Source organism: Colobus angolensis, unplaced genomic scaffold, assembly GCF_000951035.1.
Source record: "Colobus angolensis palliatus isolate OR3802 unplaced genomic scaffold, Cang.pa_1.0 Scaffold124, whole genome shotgun sequence".
In the NCBI taxonomy this organism is placed as follows: Eukaryota; Metazoa; Chordata; class Mammalia; order Primates; family Cercopithecidae; genus Colobus; species Colobus angolensis.
Window position 1 is genome coordinate 5,573,940 of NW_012113586.1, and position 22,730 is coordinate 5,596,669.

At 33.5% G+C, this 22,730-nt stretch overlaps 1 protein-coding gene across 4 annotated transcripts in view; it reads right to left on the reverse strand.

Moving 5' to 3' along the window:
- Nucleotides 1-22,730, reverse strand: part of SYCP1 (synaptonemal complex protein 1) — a 130,732-nt gene that overhangs the window by 47,229 nt on the left and 60,773 nt on the right. For 3 of the 4 annotated variants that reach the window (XR_001000723.1, XM_011933099.1, XM_011933100.1), the window contains exons 21-27: nucleotides 22,201-22,282; nucleotides 19,470-19,532; nucleotides 19,247-19,309; nucleotides 10,890-11,006; nucleotides 10,366-10,476; nucleotides 9,127-9,219; nucleotides 8,203-8,277 (exon numbers count right to left, since the gene is read on the reverse strand). Coding sequence is in view for 3 of the 4 variants with exons in the window: in XM_011933099.1 (XP_011788489.1) it covers nucleotides 8,203-8,277; nucleotides 9,127-9,219; nucleotides 10,366-10,476; nucleotides 10,890-11,006; nucleotides 19,247-19,309; nucleotides 19,470-19,532; nucleotides 22,201-22,282 (604 nt within the window). In the remaining variant the exon portion in view is untranslated. The remainder of the gene's footprint in view (nucleotides 1-8,202; nucleotides 8,278-9,126; nucleotides 9,220-10,365; nucleotides 10,477-10,889; nucleotides 11,007-19,246; nucleotides 19,310-19,469; nucleotides 19,533-22,200; nucleotides 22,283-22,730) is intronic. The other variant, XM_011933101.1, reaches the window with a different exon arrangement.

Consider the following 22,730-nt stretch of genomic DNA (forward strand, 5'->3'; position numbering starts at 1 on the left):
TTTCAAAAAGTAAATGAATCCCCACTGTAGTTTTTCTTGAAGGAAAAATCATTTCTCCAGTTGCTGAGGGGTACTAAAAGCTTCATACACATTAGCAGCAAAGTCTTTCACTTGCTCCATTGTCAACAGATCCTAGCAAAGATAATGTAACATTATAGTTCGCAAAAAGTATACAAAATTTGAATTAATTTCTGCAATCAAGCGATGAATTCAGTTCTAAGTTTTGTGGTAAAGGCCAAGAGGCAAACCATTTAAGAAAATGAGTAGTTTTTCTTGTAATAAATTCTAGAAGATAGTTATTATTTAGGTTCTTATATGAGGGATGATGGTATCGTAAGTGTTCAAGTGTGACTTTGAGGGATAAAAACCCCAAATAGTCTTCAAATGAATTTTTGTGTATGTCAAGTGCTAGATAACTATCTGTTGAATAAATAACTATAGGAGTAAAGGTACTTTTGCTGGAAGCTGACATAACATGGTTAAGGGCATATTACTTTCTAGAACATCTAACATACGGTATGAATATAGGTAGCAAGTGCATATTTTACATATACACACATACATGAACTACATACACACTATAGTGTAAGGGTTCTTAACACCCCAAGGGATCTGCCAATGTAAAGATAAGAAAAAACTACATCTTCATTTTTATTAACTTCTAACCAAAATCTGGTATCTCTTTCAATTATGAATGTAGGCAACAAACTGTGATGATATTAGCAGGTTGTATGACTTTGTCTTCAATAGAAATCACAGGCATTTTCATGTCATATGACAGTTGTGGAAGTTATCAGAACTCTCATTATATCTTGGTATTTAATGCACGAATAAAGAAGCAATACTGCTATATCATAAACTTAATTTTAAAAGAAATTTTGAAAACTATATATAATTGGTTTCTTTAATTATGTATTTTACTGTAAGCACTTATACATATTGTTCTGAGAAGGGGTCCATAGGCTTCACCAGCCTGTGAAAGGGTCCATGACAGAAAAGGTTGAGAGCCTCTGAAATGTGAAGGAAACCTGGCCCTAGTGATCTCTGTTTCTTAAGTATCGGAAAATCCAAGTGAGGTTTAGCTATGTCCTAATCTCAATCAATTCATGGTTAAATTATCTCGTCAGAGAATTTGATGTTATTTAGTTTCAAGTATTCAGTCTAGGTGTTCAATGAAACAGGTTTAGATCAATGTTTCTCAAACCAGAATTTACAGATATGCTTTCAGGGGCCCAAGAATTTGAGGGGAAATTTTGTGTTTTGATTTCTGTGAAAATGTAAAGAAAACTCAAGCATGCTCTTGATTATTAAGAAGATAAAACATATAACCTACTATTGTTCCTGATTTTAGGGCATGTTTATATTTATGCTCTTATTGGCTTTGAGTAACATTACTTTAACTGTCTTGTGCTAATGAGAAAAGAACAGAGGCAGAAAATCTTTCAAATGAAGGCCAAATCATGTAAAACACATGATACAAATGAAGCTTTCAGAATAGTTACAGTAGATAAAAAAAATAATAGTAAGTCAGCTTTAGAAATGCAGGCTGAATGCTCAACAGCATGAACAGGAGCAGACAGGTCCACATTCACTTTGGCACAACAAATTATTAACAGTAGCCATCAGCCATATTATAGAACAATCTGCTTGTTTTTCATAATTTAGATTATACTTGATAATAAAAGTGCTTTGGTTTAGAGTTATGAAAAAACTCTAATCTTAAGGATCTTATCGAGTTTTTAATTTATACACTAAAAATGATTTAAACACTGGAGGACTGTGGTATATCTGGGTACACTGTATGTGAGGTGTATGGACAAGTCTGAGAAACACTACCATTGTAGTGCAAAAGCAGCCATGAACAACACATAAACCAATGGGCATGCTGTCACCCAACAAAACTTACAAAAGCTGGTGCTTGGCTGGATTTGGCTCATAGGTCATAGTTAGCTTATATCAGCTTTATAATAAAGACTTTAATCTGTTCAAATACTGTATCCTGATGCAGCTTTCAGGATGTTTTGAGTAGTCTGAGATAAAAATTATGTATCACACGGTTGGTTCACATTATAAAAGCTCTTTCCTCATATTAATCTGAAAGCAATCTGAAATAATTTATCTCCTGCTTATGTTATCTGAAAGCTATTTGAAAATAATTTGAAAAAATACCTCTCTCGATTGTTTTCTGATTCTCCCTACCTTTACCAACTACCATCCTAGTATCTTCTACCATAGGGGTCAGCAAACTACAGCCTGTGGGCCAAATCCACTGCTGCCTGTTTTTGTATATAAAGTTTTGTTGAAATACCCACACTCTTTTGTTCATGTATGTTTCTGATTGCTTTCACACTGCTAGAGCAGATATGAATAGTTTCTGTAGAGAATGTATGTTGCATAAAGTATGTACTATCTGGCCCTGTACAGTTTGCCAACCCCTGTTCTACAGCATTCCCACAATAGGCTCTCCTATACACCATTGTAGTTGAAGTAATAGCAGTAATTTGAAAGGATTAATTTTATGTAAATTAACATTCTAATCAAGGCAAAGAAAGGCTTTACAAGAAGATAAGTGGAAATAGTAGAGCATACGTTAAGAAGACCACTTGGTATTTTAATTCATAAATTATAGTCTAAAAAATTAAACTATAATTGTTATAGCCTTGTCAATCAATGGTCTAGTATATACATTTAATATACATCCAGTTACACTAAAAAACTTTACTAAACATTAGTATCAATGGTGTTTTTACTATACTGAAACATTTGTTTTTATTATCAATTATATCAATTTTAATTAAAGTGTACTGCATAAAATTAAAAAAAAAAAAAAAAGGCGTGTTTGGCCCTCTTTTAATTCTTTGCCTTTTTGCCTTCCACCATATGAAGACAGGGCATTTCTCCCTCTGGAGGATGCCACAAAAAGACCCTCACCAGATGCTGGCACCTTGATCTTGAACTTCCCATTTTCCAGAACTGTGAGAAAAATACATTTCTGTTCTTTATAAATTACCCAGTCTCAAGTATTGTGTTATAGCAACACAAACGGACTAAGTCCTCTGACAGAGGACTAATAATTACATTATATAAAGAATTCTCAAAATTCAACAGGTAAAAACAAGTCTAATTAGAAAATTAGTTAAAAATAAAAACACAGATACAAATCTCATCTTGAATTGTAGTTCCCATTATCCCCACATGTTGTGGGAGGGTACCCAGTGGGAGGGTACTAAGTGGGAGGTAATTGAATCATGAGGTTGGTTAACCCCATGCTGCTGTTCTCATGATAGTGAGTTCTCACAAGATCTGATGGTTTTATAAGGGGCTTTCACCCCTTTGCTTGGCACTCATTCTCCTTCCTGCTGCCATGTGAAGGATGTCTTTGCTTCCCCTTTCACCATAATTGTAAGTTTCCTAAGGCCTTCCCAGCCCTGGGGAACTATGAGTCAATTAAATCTCTTTTCTTTATAAATTACCCAGTCTCAGGTATGCCTTTATTAGCAGCATGAGAATACACTAATACACTGTTCAACAGCAGAAAAATGCAAATTAGAACCACAATGAATTATGACTACAAATCTACAAAAATAACTAAAATAAAAATAGCAAGTTGCTGCTGGCAAGGATGCAGAGAAACTGGATCATTTATACATTGCTTACGGTAATGTAAAATGGTACCAGCACTTTGGAAAATAGTTTGGCAGTTGCTTGTGAAACTAATATGCAACTGCCATACCATTAGTTGTTTCAGAAAAATGAAAACAGGTTCACACCAAAACCTGTACACTGGTGTTCATAACAGCTTTATTTATAATAGCTCAAAACTAGAAACAACTAGGTACCCTTGACTGGGCAAACTCTTAAACTGCGGAACATCCATACCACAGAATACTACTTGGCAATAAAAACTAAAAAAATTATTTACATTTTTCTATCTGCTTTCCAACTTTCTACATACTCAGGTTGGACTAACAACTTGGATAAATCTCCAAGGAACAAAGCCAGTCACAAAAGGTTACATAGTGTATGAATCCATCTATATAACATTCTTGAAATGGCAAAATTATAGAAATGGAGAACAAGTTAATGATTGCCAGGGGTGGGGGAGGGAGGTGGATGTGGCTATAAAAGGGCAACATGAGGAATCTTTATGGAGACGGAACTGTTCTGTACCTTAATTGTGTCAATGTCAAAATCCTGATTGTGATATTATCCTACAATTTGTAAGATGTGACCATGGGGGGAAACTTAATAAAGGATATATGGGATCTCTCTATATTATTTCTTACAACTGCATGTGAATCTACAATTATCTCAAAATAAAAAGCTTAATTAAAAGAAACTACACTGGTACCTACAACTTTCCTCCCTCTTCAAAATGTTTTTCAGTCTGTTTTCTTCACCTTAGAATCTAAGCTCTTTTAAGAACTATTAAATATTTTGTAAAGAAATATCTATCTTAAGTTTAATAATTCTGCAATTCCAATTTCAAATTATTTTTCTGATAAATTCACATATAATATGTACATTAAAGTTTAAAGTAACTAAAATGGCATTTTTTTCAAAGGTATTCTTTCTTTATCTTTCTTGGTATGTGTAAGTGTATCTGACTATGGTTCTTTTTGTTTTTTCATAAAGGAGCCATATGAAGTGATACACGCCCAAAATAGATAAAAGTTATTCTGGGATGTAAGCTCCAGAATTCCATCAACATTTTCCTTTACATTTGTATGTATTACTTACATTCTTAAAATGTGTATAAAAGTGTAATTTAGGCCAGGCGTGCTGGCTTATGCCTGTAATCCCAGCACTTTGGGAGGCCAAGGCGGGTGGATCATGAGGTCAGAAGATCAAGACCATCCCGGCTAACACAGTGAAACTCTGTCTCTACTAAAAAGACAAAAAATTAACCAGGCATGATGGCAGGTGCCTGTGGTCCCAGCTACTCGGGAGGCTGAGGCAGGAGAATGGCATGAACCCGGGAGGCAGAGCTTGCAGTGAGCCGAGATCACGCCACTGCACTCCAGCCTGGGCAACAGAGCGAGACTCTGTCTCAAAAAAAAAAAAAAAAAAAACTGTAATTTAACATGATAATGTATATATGTATGTATAATTAGCATTCATCATTAGCTAGTCTATAATTATAATTATACCTTCATTTTATGTCATGTACATTCATAAATACTTAATATATTTTACAGCATTAGAAAAAACACCAAAGAAATTTCCAAAAAGTAACAATAGTATAGACAATGCAATAAAAGTGGACACTTTTTAAATAGAAGAAGAACACCTAAAGGTATTATCTCTATAACTATTAGTCCAATCTGAGTATATGGAAAGTTGGAAAGCAGATGGAAGAACAGTAAACTCTGAGACATGCGTTTGTAGGCTATTCTTACCCTTTTTGCAGTTTTCTGTATTCATATTTTATGAAATATAAACATAATGTGTTTTTATTAAACAATATAAATTTATGTGTACAATAAATCCTGATATCAATGAGTTTAGACTAAATTATACTGTAGTAACAACCCCAGATCTTAGTGGATTACAAGAGAAGTTTATTTCTCAATCACATTACATGTCAATTATAGACTGGTTTCTACCCTACTCCTTGTCATCTCCAGGAATCTAGGCTGAAGAAGCAACTTCTATGTCAGTCTCAAGGCCAAAGGAAAAGAGAGGCTGGGAAGACCATGTGGTGTCTCTTAAAACATCCTCTCAGAAATGCCACTTTTGCTCATATTCCATTGGGCAAAACAAAACATTTGGCCAAATCTGAAGTCAGCAAGGTGGAAATATATAATTCTTCCTTTGGGAGGGACCCTAATAGAAAAGGGCAGCATACATTTCAAATAAAACAATCTATCACAAGCCCAAGTTTTTTATATATATATCTATGTACAGGCATATTTGTGTGTGTGCATGTGTACATGTGTGTGTGTTTATATATTTTTTCATACATAAATGATCAGAAAGAAACACAACACGATGTAAATGGAGGTCCTAAATTATTTTTGATATGCAAATAAAAAAGAAGCCCTTAAGTTTGTTAATAAGGAGTTCAGTGTGACCCAAGTCAAGAAAGCAGTTAGGCCAATAGCTAAATTGTAATAGGTGAGGAGATAATAACTGAAAAAATAGACTGCTACTTAAGAAAAGAACAGAGATAGTATAGCAGCTTAAGCAGTTTAATGGTTTAAGTTTTTATAAGATGATAGAAGTGAGACAGTATAGGGAAGGGATTCAGCCCTGGTAGACCACAGACATGGTAATCAAGACCCCATGAGCCTCACATATCAAGGCATACTCTCTCCCCTACCTTCCTGTCTCCCTTAATAAGCTGACCCAAGTCACATAGCAGAAGGAAGACCTCTCCTAACTTAGCTGACTAGGCTGAATTCCTAACTATCAAAAGAAGAAACTAATTGTTTATCTCCTTGAAGTGATGTCTCTCAAGGTTACTAAAAGTGAGAAACTAGTATTCCTGATAAGAACCTGACCATCTTTCAAGGTGAGTGAGGCTCCGGCATTCCCGATAAGAACTGGACCAGATCCAGTCTGCTGAAGACAAGACAGGCTCCTACACTGATCTTTCACTGATTTTTTCCTCATTATAATATCATTTTAATACTAACATCTCCAACAAAGGCAGGGCTTATCCATCATTTTCTGATCATGCAATGTATGTCAGAGCATGATACCCCATTGTGCGAACACAAAGAAAATTTCGCCTAAACATGCTTGTACATCATTTCATTTTCTGCCTCAGCTTCTAAAATGACAAGAGTTGAGCTTCAGGGAGATAGCACCGAGACACCTTTGCCGTAAACTGTTCCCTTGCTTTGACTGAGCCACAAACCTATTAAACCTCCCCTGAGAAAAATGTCTCTTTGGCCTGGCATTAATTTCTACTTATGTGAGAGCCAAAGAACTTGAGATACAAGCTACAGTAATATAATTCTTATTTATGTTTACTGACTAGAGTAAAAAGTAAAGATTGCTGAGGGTTTAATAGCATCGAGAGTTAAGCCACAGAAGAATTCCTCTTCTACTGAAACAGTAGGATAAAGGTAAGCATGAATCTCATTATTGCAGATGAAGGGAAAGCCATTTTGTTAGTCCTTTAATTGAAAATATAAAAATTTCAAAGCCCTGTACACAGATAAAGGGAAAACAAAGATAAATAAGGCATAATTAGCCCTTGCAGAGCTTGCAATATAATAGGGGGCACAAAGTGAAATAACCATTTTAACATTAAGAACAGTGCTTTGAGAATACATACGAATATAGTAAGCTCACAACTATAAGATGAAAGATGTGTGAGACTTTCCGAGATAGAAAAGGATGAAAGGAATTAAATGCAGAAAACAAAGTAAATAAATTCTTAGAGGCTTGAAATTGAAAGTGTACGTTATCTAAGCTGTTGCAGAGTGATTAAGAGAAAAGGTTGGAAGCCATGCAAAAATAGACCTAGGTTTGAAATCTAGTCATTCTGCTCTCTTACTATGTAATCCTGAATAAGTAATGTAACCTCTGTCAAAATAAAGATAATAGTAAAGTATTGCATATAACATTGCTGTAAAGATTAAATTAAATGTAAGTAGGGTACTAAACACAGTTCCTATTTCATAGAAAGCAAAAAAAAAATTACTATTTGTCATTTATAGTGTGAATCAATTCACTTTGCAAACTGTAAAACACTACAGATAGCCTTTTTTCTGAAACATGATGAATCTCTTCAAAAAAAGCATATCTAAATATATATGTTAGGAGAACCTCTCCTAACTTAGCTGGCTAGGCTGAATTCCTGACTATCAAAAGAGGAAACTAATTGTTTATCTCGTTGAAGTGACGTCTCCTAAGGTTACTAAAAGTGGGAATCTAGCATTCTATATAAGCATTTTAATATGAGATATAAACATTTTATATATATAAGCATTTTAATATCAGATAATGTTACTCAAATACAGTATATTTAAAAGTGCTTCTTTTCTTAAAAGTACACTTATATTTACTTGTGTTTTGCATTTACATTAGGAAATACTCTAAATGTTTCTAGGAAAAAGCTTATGGGGAAAAACTATTTTCTCATCCCGTTACTGAAATTTATCGAATTATTTTATAACATGACATATTTCTAAAAATGCAAAATTGCCCTAAACCTTACAATCATTTTATCTATAATGCCAAAAAACCTACTTTCTCTTCTCTTTCGATTTCAAGTTGTTTCTTAACAGACAAAAGTTCAGTTTTGAGATTGGATAGTTCAATCTCCTAAAGAAAAAGAAACACGAAGTTTAGAAGAGCTTTCATATATTTCTCAAGACAATGAAAATATAAACTAGTGCTCTGAGTAAATTCAATATTACAGAGAAATAAATTCACTCATAAAATATAGATACTTTTAAAGTCAACGGATATAAAGGCTGCTAGCTTAACATAGCTAAAAACCTCATTCAAACAAGTGTTTGGGCTGGGCGCAGTGGCTCATGCCTGTAATCCCAGCACTTTGGGAGGCAGAGGCAGGCATATCACTTGAGGTCAGGAGTTTGAGGCAAACCTAGCAAACGTGGTGAAATCCTGTCTCTACTAAAAATATTAATACAAAAATTAGCTGGGCATGGTGATGCACACCTGTAGACTCAGCTACTTGGGAGGCTGAGACAGGAGAACTGCTTGAACCCAGGAGCTGGAGTTTGCAGTGAGCCAAGATCATGCCAGTGCACTCCAAACTGGGGGACAGAGAAAGACTCCATCTCAAAAAAACAAAAACAAAAAAAAATCAAGTTTTTTACAGTTTTCTTTAAAGAAAAATTTAACACAAAGTATATCTCTCCTCGTTCTCTCCCAATTTATCCTAGCCTCCTCTCCCAATTTCAATCAGAGCTCCAAACTTATTTCTTAACTGGAGTTTATAAAATTTCACTTGAAAAAATAGTTTGCTCCCTATTTCAAAAACTAAATTAGAAAAAAACATATAACTAGAAGATCTATAAGATCCCTTTCAGATTTAAGACTGATTCTACAGCTCAAAATTTAGTTTTACTTAATATTATTCTTTACCACCAGTCACTGCTGACATAATGAAAACTGGCCGTTACTGCTATTTTTTCTGTATCTCACCAAAGATGCTCTCAGTGATGACTGCTCTTGTTCTTTGCTCTTATAAAGTCCTAATTCTGAGTCTCTTTCTTCAATTATCTTATCATATTGGTGCTATATTAAACAAAGAAGACATTTTAGATATATTAAAACTGAATAGATTATAAGATTGGTATCCTAACATATTTCAATACTTAATTTAGTATTTAATTAATTATTTAGTATTTAATTTAATTTTGCAGAAAATTATGTTTATAAATTCAGTAAGATATATGGATATATATTTTTAATGTTTCAGTTATATTTTTTCATTCAAACAACCTCAACAGTGAAACACACAACAGTCTTGGAAATGACCTAAGAGCAAAAGATAATTCTTTTACTGGAAACATTGAATTTTAACATTTAATAATATGCCAGAAACACCAGGACTTCTACAAAACTGGCTGATTTCAAATCTGGGACGGAAAATATAAGCCTTAAACATTTCATCATAACTCAAAGAAAGCTATTAGAGAAAATCAGAGTTACGTCAAAAGGACTTGCCAGTCAGTTTGAAGAGGCTCCTGCTGGCCAAAGGTGGTAAAATGTGAGTTATCAATAAGGACAGATGCCGCACTGGATTGAAACATACCAAGTGTGTTTCAATCTATGAGTTCACAATGTTATTTAAATTTGTTTTTAAATCCTCACTGGTTCCCTCATAATAATCTCGTATTCCAGCAGCTTTTTTTTTTTTAATGAATAGGTAGGTATACCCTACCTCTTCTCCAAATCTTAAGGGGAATGAGGCTTAATTCCTTAACAGATGGATACTCTAAAACAACGATTAAAAACATAAGACACAAAAACATCAAACACTAAGTATTCATCTACTTATTCCTTTGATAAAAATCGATTTAGCCCATTATGTGTTAGATATCAATGAGATACTTACCCTGGTTATGTACTTAAAAATATGTAAGGTAGAAAGTGATATAAGAGACTACTAGGAGAATCCAGAAAAAGAGTGATTACTTCTATTCATCACAGATAATAAAGAGCGATTTCCTCAAGGATGTGATACACAGGCTCAACTTTGTATGGTTAAGATCTGAACTTGGAGAAATGGGCATCAAGGGTACTCTAGCTATAGGAAGTCACTGTTGCATAGACAATAACCTTCTCTGACAAATTAGAATACTATCTTGATTTCACCATTATTTAACAGAAATATGGCTCCAATTAATAATTTTCATTATATAAGGAGAAAAAAATTACCTTATGTTTTTCCATAAGTGCTACCATTTCAGCTATTTTATGTTGACATCGTTTATCAGTTTCTTTCTGTAATTTTACTGCTTCATCAGCTATTACTTTTGCTTTCTCAACCTATCAAATAAGCAAAAAAAAGTTTCTTAAAATAAATACCCAAAAAACAAACAAGTGTAAAAAGTGTATGTTCTACTTAAATAAAAGCAAATCTCAAACACCAGGAAACTGGAAAAACAAGTAGAAAATGCACTGTTTGGGGTTTTTTCAGGGTGTTCTATGAATTAAGATGACAGTATACCACTGTGGCAATCATTTAACCCTTTCAAAATAAATATATATTCAAATACTTAGAATAACAAGGATACTTTTAGCTTCTATAAAAACTGATACACTGACCCTAATATAAACTTACGAAACCTTTTTTAAAATCATAATTTTAAAATTAAGAATTTTTTTTACTTTTCTCTTAAAATCCTAATAAAAATATAGATTTTTAGTATAACAAGTTCTTAATACTAAGTTTTTCCCACCTCTTCCAAAAGATTTTCTTCTGATCTCTTTTTATCCTCAATTTCTTTCTGATAGGTGTCAGTGATTTCTCCCAATTTCTGTTTGGCGCTTTCTAGTTCTAACTCTAATTTATTGACCTTTAAGTAAAGAAAAATAATATGAATATTAGTAAATGCTATGGATTACTTAAAAATATTCCATATTCATTTTGTGGTTTTGTGAATCTTAAAAGATTACTTATTCATGGAAATTATGGTTGGATCACTCTCCTTACATTTTCATATGGTGAGAAGTGTTTTATCTTCACAAAATCTATCTTCTCCCCTAAAATATGTATTTTGTCTTGACAAGTAACATAAAATAAACATCCATGCATTTATTTTTAATGAATTTCTCAACAATATTTACATTGGTTACTCTGTTTAGTATGCTTTATTAGAATAAGTATTTCCATTGGACAGAAAACTCATGTGATTCAAAGAAAAGGCATATTCTTAATGAGATTAATTTTCTATAAAGAAGCAACAACTTCCATTTATATTATTTTCACATACTTTGTATAAATATTTACTGAGTTGTGTAGATATAATTCAAATATAGAAATTATCAAGAGGGAAGGAAAGCCCTGAATTAGCACCCTTCATATTCACTTTTATCTTAGGGCTAACTTAATACTGGAAAGATGTTATACAGCAGGGACAGGAATTGGGAAGAGGGTTATGGGTAATATAATGATGAATCAGACTGTATTTTGTATCCATGAGTCAATCATTGACTATATATAGACCATTACCAATATTGATAAAAGCTATTAAATGCCCCTCCCTCTTCATTAGCTTTCCCCTACTGCCCTTTTAAGCATAAAAAACACTCTTAATTTATATTCCCTTATTCTTCTTTATAGATTCATTGCATAATTATGTATCCCTAAACAACATTACAAGATTTTTTTTGAACTTCATATAAATGTTGTCATAGTACATTATTTTTCTGGCATGCTTTTCTCATTGAACAGTTATGCTTGAGATATTTATGTGTAAAAATACAGTTCGTTCATTTTCACTGCTGAGTAGTGTTCTATTGTATGAATATAACACTGTTTATTTATGTAATCAATTGTTCAGGGCACTGAGTTGTCTCCATTTTGGGACTGATACACACAATAGTGCTATGAATGCTCTTGTAAACATCTCGTGGTGAAAATGTAGAATTTCTCTATAGTATACACCTAGGATTGGAACTGCTGGGTCATAGGGCAGGTTACATACACAACTTTACAAAATGACATTATTTTCCACATGCGTTTATACCAATTTAAATTCCCAGTAACAGGGTTATGACTTTACCTGCTTCAAAACCTCACCAAGAGTTGATACTGTCAGACAAAAGTATTCAACTGAAGTTTTGTTGCATTATTTGCATTTTCCAGAAAATTATGTAACATGCATGTTTAACTCTTCATGTTTTCTGTTCTGTGATCATCTCTGTTCATATATTTTACTCATTTATCTACTTGGTGCTTCATTTTCTTCTTACTTACATTTAATGGGTTCTAATCCTTTGTTCATTATATATGTAAAGTGAGAATATTTCTCCAACTTTGAGGTTTGTTGCTCTACTTTCCAAGTAACCAGAAATTGTTATAGACTCTATGAATTTATCAATATTTTCAAATATGGTTATGTTTTTTAATCTTATTTAGGAACTTTTTCTTTACTATCAGGCCACAAAGATATTGTCCCACATCTTCTTCAAATGTTTTGAAGCACTGCCCTTCACATTTATTTATATCCTTAAGGAATCTGTGTTTGTATGTAGTATAGAGGTAGACTTCCATATTTTTACATGTAGATAGTCAAATGTTCTAGCACTACATATCCGCAATATCATTTCTGTATTGTGTTTAGTTACCATGTACCCCTGGATCTTTGTCTCGGTTTCTCTTTTATTCAATTGACTTGACAACTTCTGTGCCAGTGTCATACTGTCTAAACACAAAACTCATTTATATTTTGTATATACCTTACACATAGCCTGAAGGTAATTTAATACAATATATTAATAATTTTGTATATGAAAAAGTATGTGTTAAGTACTTATCCATGGACTTCTCCACTTGCAGCATTATGTCTGTGCTATAAAGTTTTGGATTTGGGAGCATTTTAGATTTTGGATTTTCAGGTTAGAAATATTCAGCCTGTAAGTACTGCTCATCCCCAGTTCACTCTATTTTTTTTTTTTTCTTCTTGGACAATACAAAACCCTAAGAAAAAAAATCATCAAAGTACATGACAACAATAATAATATACTAACATATAAGTAAGACATAAGAGATAAAGGAGATAATGTAGTCTAAGGCCAAATATACCAGTAAAAGAGACAAAGATTGTCAGAGTGCATAAAATTATGAACTCTGGCTACATGCTATTTATAAGAGTCATTTAAAACACAAAGATAGAGGATAAGAGTGAACAGATTTAAAAGATATAACAAGCAAACACAAAACAGAATAAAAAATGGTATAGTTATAATAATAACATAAAAACTTGCTCTAAGGCAAGTTTATCTCTATTAGAGATAAAGGAGGTATCTTGTTTTAACAGCAATTTCCATTATATATAAATATGTAAGATACATATTAAGTATACAGTTGACCTTTGAACAACATGGGTTTGAACTGCATCCACTTATATGTGGATTTTTTTTCAACCAAATTTAAATGGACAATACAGTATCCACAGGATATGAAACTCACATATATGAAGGGCCAACTTGTTGTTTGCATGGGTTCCACAGTGCTGACTAGGGGATATGAGTATGCACAGATTTTGGTATTCTTGGGGGGTTCCGGAACCAATCCCCCATTTATAAACCAAGGGAATAACTGTACATATAAAGTTCTACTGTATGTAATAAAAAGTTGCATATATTCTAAATAATGTATACCCAATAATATGACCTTGAAATAAAGACAAGTTAACAGAACTGCAAATAAGAGGACAGAAATCCACAATCATTGTGTAAAATTTTTAAACACATCTATCTCAGTCACTGCTTAATAAAAAATAAATAAAAAATAAGCAGAGGTACAGAATCAAAACAAGATACACAAATATAAAGAATATAACTGGTAATCTTTGCATAAAGGAACACTTTACCCAACAACTATACAATATACATTATTTTCATGTATGTAAGGGATGTTTATAAAACATGACCCCATATATTGGGCCATCAGGCAAATATTGATAAATTTCAAAGTACTAAAGTCATACCAGAGTGTGCTCTCTAATAACAATTCAATTACGCTAGAAATCAGTAACAAAAACACAATATGTCCCCTTAAATTTAGAAATTAAGAAATACAGGGGGGCATTGGGCTAAACAAGACCAATGTACTATATATCAAAACCTATAGGACACAGATACAGCAATACTTCTTGGGAAATTTATAGCCTTGAAATGTGTACATTAGAAAGACTGAAAATTAATGATCTAAGAATTCATCTTAAGATAGGTCCGGGTGCGGTGGCTCACACCTGTAACCCCAGCACTTTGGGAGACCGACGTGGGTGGATCACTTGAGGCTAGGAGTTTGAGACCAGTCTGGCCAACATAATGAAATCCCGTCTCTACTAAAAATAGAAAAATTAGCCGGCGTGGAGGCGCATGCCTATAATCCCAATTACTTAGGAAGTTGAAGCAGGGGAGTCGCTTGAACTCAGGAGGTAGAGGTTGCAGTGAGCCGAGATCACAGTCACTGCACTCCAGTGTGGGTGACAGAGGCAGACTCCGTCTCAAAAAAAAAATGGAAGAAAACTTCCCAAATTGACAAACTCCTGGTGACACTGATAAAGAAAAAAAAAAAAAAAGAAGGAACAAATAACCAACATCAGATTAAAAACAGGATATTACTGTTTTTAACAGTAAAGGCTACAGACAATTCTGAAACTGTAGAAAATGTAGATGAACTGGATGAAACCCAGAAAAATATTACTTATCAAACTTGAAGAAATAGAACAACTAAGTTATGCTGTAACTATGATTAAGTTGTTTCAGAAATTAAAAGCCTTGGCATAAAGCGAACTCTAGGCCTGGCAGCTTTCATGGATGACTTCAACTTCAATGAGACATAATTTATATGTAATAAAATGCAAGGTTTTAAGTGTAAAGTTTAATAAGCTTTGACAAATTGTTTTTAAAACCATGTAATGGCAATACTAATCAAGACATAATTTCCATAATCCCAGAAAGTTCCCTCATATCCCTTAACAAACTAATCATACCCTACTGAGGCAACCATCGTTCTGTCTCCATAAATTGGTTTTATCGATTCGAAAACTTCATTTAAATGAAATCATGCCAAACACACTCTCTTGTATATAGGTTATTCATTCAGCATATTACAAGATTCATCCACGTTCCTGTGAGTATCAGTAGGTCTTTATTACTTCTGAGTAGTATCATATTGTATGAATATACCAAATTTGTTTATCCAGTCTCTTCTTAATGAACATTTTATGTGTTTCCATTTTTTATCATTGTGGATAAAGCTACCACGAATATTCTTGTACAAGATTTTTAGTGGACATGTTTCCATTTATTTTAAGTAAATATCTAGGAAAATAATTGTTGGATCACACAGTAGATGCATGTGTAGTTTTAGCAGAAACCATCAAAACATTTTATGTAGAGGCCACCTTTAGTCTACCCATTCTTCTGTCAATGGACACATGGGTTGCTTCCAACTTTTGGCTATTGTGAATAATGTTGCTATGAACGTAGGTGAACACATATCTCTTTGAGACTATGCTTTCAATTCTTTTAGGTATATATCCAGAAGTGAAATGAGAGGATCGTATAGTTATTCTAATTTTATTTTTTTGAGGAGCCACAAAATTGTTCTCCACATTGACTGTACTATCTGACATTCCCATCGTCAGTCAGTGCTCGAGAGTTCTAATTTCCCCACAACCTCGTTAACATGTTATTTTCTATTACTTCATTAGTACCCATTCTAACGGATATGAGGTAACATCTCACGAGATTTTGATTTGCAATGATTAGTGATATTAAGCATATTTTCATTTTTATGTGCTTATTGGCCATTTGTGTATCTTTGGAGAAATATCTATTCAAGTCCTTTGCCCATATTTTTTTTCCAGGCCAAGATGAATTTATTGATGAATTCTACAAAGCTATTGCAGAAAAAATAATACCAATTCTAAACAAATGGTTCCAAAATATTGAAGAGGAGGTATAGTTTCCACTCATTCTTTTTTTCTCCTTTATCAAATTTATTTATTTACTTATTTATTTATTTTCAATTTATTTTTTTAATTACACTTTAAATTCTAGGGTACATGTGCACAACGTGCAGGTTTGTTACATACATATACATGTGCCATGTTGGTGTGCTGCATCCATTAACTCATCATTTACATTAGGTATATCTCCTAATGCTATCCCTCCCCCCTTTCCCCACCCCACAACAGGCCCCAATGTGTGATGTTCCTCACTCTGTGTCCAGGTGTTCTCATTGTTCAATTCACACCTATGAGTGAGAACATGAAGTGTTTGGTTTTCTGTCCTTGCAATAGTTTGCTGAGAATGATGGTTTCCAGCTTCATCCATGTCCCTACAAAGGACATGAACTCATCCTTTTTTATGGCTGCGTGGTATTCCATGGTGTATATGTGCCACCTTTTCTTAATCCAGTCTATTGACTTTTTTGCTATTGTTATGGACTAGATATTTGTATTCCCCCAAAATTCATATGTTGAAATCCTACCTCCAATGTGATAGTATTAGAAGGTAGGGCCTGTGGGAAGTGATTAGGTTATAAGGGTGGAGGCTTCATTAATGGGATTAGTGTCCTTGTAAAAAGGATCCCAGAGAGCTCTCTTGCCCCTTCTGCCATTTGAGGACACAATGAGAAGTTGGCTGTTTGTGAACCAGGAATCAGGGTCCCACCAGACACTGAATCTGCCAGTGCCTTGATTTTTGAATTCCCAGTCTCCAGTACTGTAAGAAATAAATGTTCATTGTTTATACGCCACCCAGTCTATGGTACTTTGTTATAGAAACCTAAACTAAGACAGCTATACTTTGTTGTATTATTTTGTAGTGGTTGCTCTAAGGAGGATAGTATATATCACTAACTTATCAAACTCTAAGTGTTAATATTTTAACTATTTCGTATGCAATGTAAAAATGTTACAACAAAATAGTTATATTTACTCCCCTGTCCTTTGTGTTATGGAAGTCTCATCAATTATAAACTCTATAATAGCAATTTGTTTTCCTTTAAGCAGCCATATATACCCTTTTAAAATTAAAAGAAAAATATGTTGCCTTTTAACTTCACCTCAGTATTTACCATTTCCAGTGCTTTTCACTTCTTCTATTGATCAAAGTTTCCATCTAATGCCATTTTCCTTCAGCTTGAAGAAATTCCTTTAGTATTGTTTAGGGTACAGCTTTTGATGTCATGTTGTCTTCATTTTATAAAGATTTTTGCTGCATACAGAATTCTCCGTTGATGGTTTATTTTTGTTAGTATTTTATAAATGTCGTTCCTTTGTCATCTGGCCTTCACTGTCCTGATACAAGGTCAGTCATCATCTATGTCATTGTTGCGCAATGTGACATTTTTTTCGGTCTGCTTTTAAAAGTTTCTTTTTATCTTTGGTTTTAGCACTTTGACTAAGATATGACTGCCTGCATATGGTTTTGTGTCTATCTTGCTTTGGATTTGCTGATGGCCATGGATTTGCGAGTTTGTTTTAAGTGTGATAAATTTTTGAGAAATTTCTCAATTAATTTTATTTGCCAAGGTCAGGCACAGTCACTCATACCTATAATCCTAGCAATTTGGGAGGCTGAGGCAGGTGGATCACTTGAGCTGAGGAGTTTGAGATCAGCCTGGGAAATATGACAAAACCCCATCGCTACCAAAAATACAAAAATTAGCTGGATGTGATGGCATACACCTGTAGTCCTAGCTACTCAGGAGGCTAGGGTAGGAGGATCACCTGAGTCCAGGAGGTCGAGGCTGTGGTGAGCTGTGATTGCTCCACTGCATACTCCAGCCTGGGTGACAGGGTGAGACTCTGTCTCAAAAGGGAAAATTTTATTTGCCCTATTCTCTTTCTCTTCTTACTTGGGGATTTCAACTACACACTTAAAAACACTTGTTATTGCTCTACAGGCCACTGAGGCACTATTCCTCTCTTTTAAAAAATCTTCTTCTGTGTACCTCTGACTAGATAATTTCTACTTATCCAGCTTCCAGTTTACTGACACTTGATTCATTTGTCTTCAATCTACTATTAGGACCATTTGGTTTTGGCTTTGGTTTTGGTTTTGGTTTTTAAAGACATTTGACTTTTCAGTTCTAGAACTTCCATTTGATTATTTTCAGTTTCCATTTCTTCACTGACATTCCCCATTTGATCTTTCATTATGACCGTATTTTCCTTTCTGTCTTTGAAGATGTTTATAATAGCTGCATAAAAGACTTTATCTGCTAATTCTAACATCTGGATTATTTTGGTGTTATTTTTTATTGACTGATTTTTACACTATTGGTTGACATTTGTGTTGTCTTCTGTTTGGGGCTAATACAAAGAATGCTGCTATAAATATTTTTGTACCTTTCTCTTTACTCTACCTAAGAGTAGAAGAGCTGAATTATAAGATATATGAATCTGTTATGTTTATATAGAATGTCAACAGTTTATGAAAATCCTTACTTGACTTAATTTTTAATCACATTTACATATTTTTAATTTCAAATACCATTAAAGGAAGGTATAAGATTTTTATGTTTCCTCCCAAAAAGCACATAATTAACACAATGAGAACTGCTGTTTTCCATTCATAATTCAAAAACTATTTATTGAATACTTACTGTCAGTCATTGTTCAAAGACATAGGAATAAGGTTACAAAATATGGCTCTAATATTAGGAGCTTATACTGTAAGGCTTTAATTTGTTTTATACAAGTAAGTGGTTCTCAATCCCCTTCTGCAGCAGGATAATCACACATAGAGCTTTTTAAAATGTAGATTCCAAGAATCCATTCTACTTACTCAATTTCACTTTTTAATATGGAGGTAGGGAATATGACCACACACAAAGAGCTCATGCATGCACATATGTTCTTAAGCTGCCTGAATCCAAGCTTAAGAAGATATGTGCATGCTAAATCACAGAAGTGTACTCTATTACAACTAAAAGAATTGATCTCCCCTATTTAAAAAGATAACAACCTTTCAACTTTTCAATTTATACTGTATAAACAAGTGGAATAAAATATCTAAATTCTCATCAATCTATTAATATTTAAAAAACAAAAATAAAGATGCCAAATACCTTTATCTCATAAACATTCAGTTGCTTGCTTTCTGCTGTACCTTTCTTTTTCAAGGCCTTATTCTGTTAAAAGTAAAAATAATTATATTTAGTACTAAAGTTATTCAAACTTACCTTGCCACTGACTTAGACTCAAATTACTAAAGGAAGAGAAAGCATTATTCTCTAAAACTGTGATGAAAATATCAGTTTGATTTTGAGAATATTTATAAAAAATACATACCTCCTGCTGAAGTTCTTCAATATACTTGTTTTTATTTTCAACTTGTTTCCTTAAATTGTTACACTAAAAAATTTTGAGAAATTATAGCTATTTTATTCAGTATTCCAGTCAAAACAGGCAATTTCAGACTAATAAAAATATTGCATAAAGTACTGATAAATGTCACTTCAAAATCATGGTAATTCCATTAATATAAAAATTATACTAAAATCACAAATTTTAATAAAGATCATCTAAATACAAATGTAATCATAGCTCACTGCAACCTCCAATTCCTGGGTTCAAGTGATCCTCTCACTCCGGCCTCCCAAAGTGCTGGGATTACAGATGTGAGCCACTATACTCAGCCTCAGTATCCCTTTTTTAAAAAAAACGCATCTTTGCATGTGAAGTGATGAATATGTTAACTAGCATGATTTAATCATTTCACAATGTATACATACATCAAAACATCACTTTGTATACCATAAATATATATAATTTTTCTCAGTTAAAAAATCATTTTTATGTTACTGCTTATATGTCAACATTCATCATTCTTATCTTTGCAATGTTTAATTCTGAACTTTGCAACAATCCAATGAGATAGAAAGGATAGGTATTATCTCCATTTGAGAGATGAGGAAACTGAGGCTCAGATAGGTAAAATATATATAAAATAAAAAATGTCAGAACTAAGGTAGAGATTGAGGGAAGAAAAGTGTAATGAAATTCAATGTCACACAAAATATCTGGGAAGTATTTACAACCTGGATTCTTTCTGGGAAACTGTTTTAACAGGTAAGTTGGAATCGAAACATGGGAAACTGAAATTGCTAAAAATTTGTCATGCATTTCATTTTTTTCCTTAAATCGTCACTAATATTTTCTATATTCGCAAAATAAATTGTGTTTTAAATTCTTAATGGAGGATTTTATTTTACATTAAAAATTAAATTCATGTTTTTCTCCATGAACAAACAATAGGCTTAATGATCTGCAGTGGCCTCTGATACAAATTTTAAAGTAGTGAATTACATACCAAGTATTTAGCATATTAAGTTCATTTTTTTCAGGCTGAATTTAACTAATTTAACTAATAAATATGAACTAAAAGAAAAATAGCTTTTCAGGGAGGAGAATGTGGTATAGTTTAAAGAATGTAGAAGACCAACTCTAGTACTTCTTTCTTAGTCATGTAACCTTTTGAAGGTTTTTATCCTTTGGAGGTCTGATTTCCCACTTTGACTGAAATAACACATAGAAAGAACCTAGAACGTGCTTGGTCTATTGTAAGCCCTTTAAAATGGTACCTTATCTCATCCTTGAACTGTTCCAATAGTTTTACAGCTCTCAAAAGTGTAAATATAATTTTAACAATCCTCATATCAAAATTCTTCAATGGCCTCAAACTCCTAAATGCAGCTTAAGTGGCCTTAAATGATCCACCCTCATCTTTCCCCACCTTCATCTCTCCATGCTTACCTCTCCCCACCCTCATCTTTCCTCACTCTGCCCTCTACCACCACTGCCTTAAACTCCATCTTTTAGTTACAATGAATTTTTTGTACTTAAATATGCCATGCTCTGATACTTTCAGACTTACACATACAATGTTTATGTTTTTTTAACTTAGAATATTATCCTCCCTGCTATACTTGTGTCCACCACCTGTCCTCCACTAATTCCTGTTAATCTAAAGCGTCACACTGAATGTGACTTCTTTCAGGAAGCATGCCCTAGCTTAAGTTTGAATTAGATGTCCTTTCTATAGACTCTAATAGTATCCAAATAGAGGACCTATGTTGTGGTCTGGCCAACACCCTTTCCTGCAAGAATTCCTCTACTATAAAATTCACAGTAGTCCTGCTCAGCTCATGTAATTTTATGGGGGCTAACTCTATCTCTATGAGTGGACATGCAGCTCAGGCTTAGCCAAGTTACTCTATTCCCTAGCCACAATGATTGACTCGGGAATAAGTATGAATTGAACTAGGCCAGAGTCTTCTCCAAGATTTTTTTAGAACTTTGAAGATGACTTTTAATAGTTTTCCAACTGATTCCAATGCCTTTCATCTCTCCCCATTCCATTCGCAAATATTAAACGGTGTCACCTCCTCAATAAAAAACTTTAATTAGATCACTACTATCTACCAAATAAATGAAATCCAAATGTAACACGCAGAACAGTACCTGACACATAGTAGGTGGTCAATAATATTTGTTGAATGAATGAAAAAAACACAATCAAAGACCTAATAATCTAGATTGATCTTTCTACTTTGGCACAATTTTCTTCCACTCTGTATAATATATACTATAATCATGTCACATATCTTGTACTATTCCATTTTCATGACACTCTTCCCTGAAAACCTTATTATCTTAATTTGATATCATATTCACCAAAGCATGACACAAAATTATTAAACAATTTGTCATCCATATATTTTATATTACTGAAGTATAAGCCTTTTGTTTAGCCTAAAAAATGTTAGTCTACATTAAATATTGAACATATGTTAAAAGAAAATCAGAATTATACCACTATTTCTTCTAGATATAGATAACAGATTAGTAGTAAAATAATCCAACCTTTCCTAAATATTTAAGGTTGATGGCTGATGACAGTCTCTAGATCACTATTATTTTTACAACAGTATACAACTTCCCTTTATTTTAGTTTAGACATGTGGTGTTGCTTTTACGATTTGAAATTTTGTGATACAATCCATTATTAAATACAACATACATTTTCTTCACTCTTGTCCAATTTACATTTAACTTCATCTCTTTTCTGTTTTAGCTCTTCTCTCACATATTCCAGTTCATTTCTAAAAGAAAATGGAAAAGTGACATTATAATAAAAATTATTAGGTCTAAAGAAGATCTCCAATAACTCAAAATAAGGAAGTCTTAAAGACCACATTCTTTAACCAAATGTAAAAAGCCAAAACTGAATACTTCAGAATATAAGTACAAACAAGAGGCCGGGTGTGGTGGCTCACACGTGTAATCCCAGCACTTTGGGAGGCCGAGACAGGTGGATCACGAGGTCAGGAGATCAAGACCATCCTGGCTAACACGGTGAAACCCCATCTCTACTAAAAAATATAAAAAGCGGCCGGGCGCGGTGGCGGGCGCCTGTAGTCCCAGCTACTCAGGAGGCTGAGGCAGGAGAATGACGTAAACCCGGGAGGCGGAGCTTGCAGTGAGCGGAGATCGCGCCACTGCACTCCAGCCTGGGCGACAGAGCAAGACTCGGTCTCAAAAAAAAAAAAA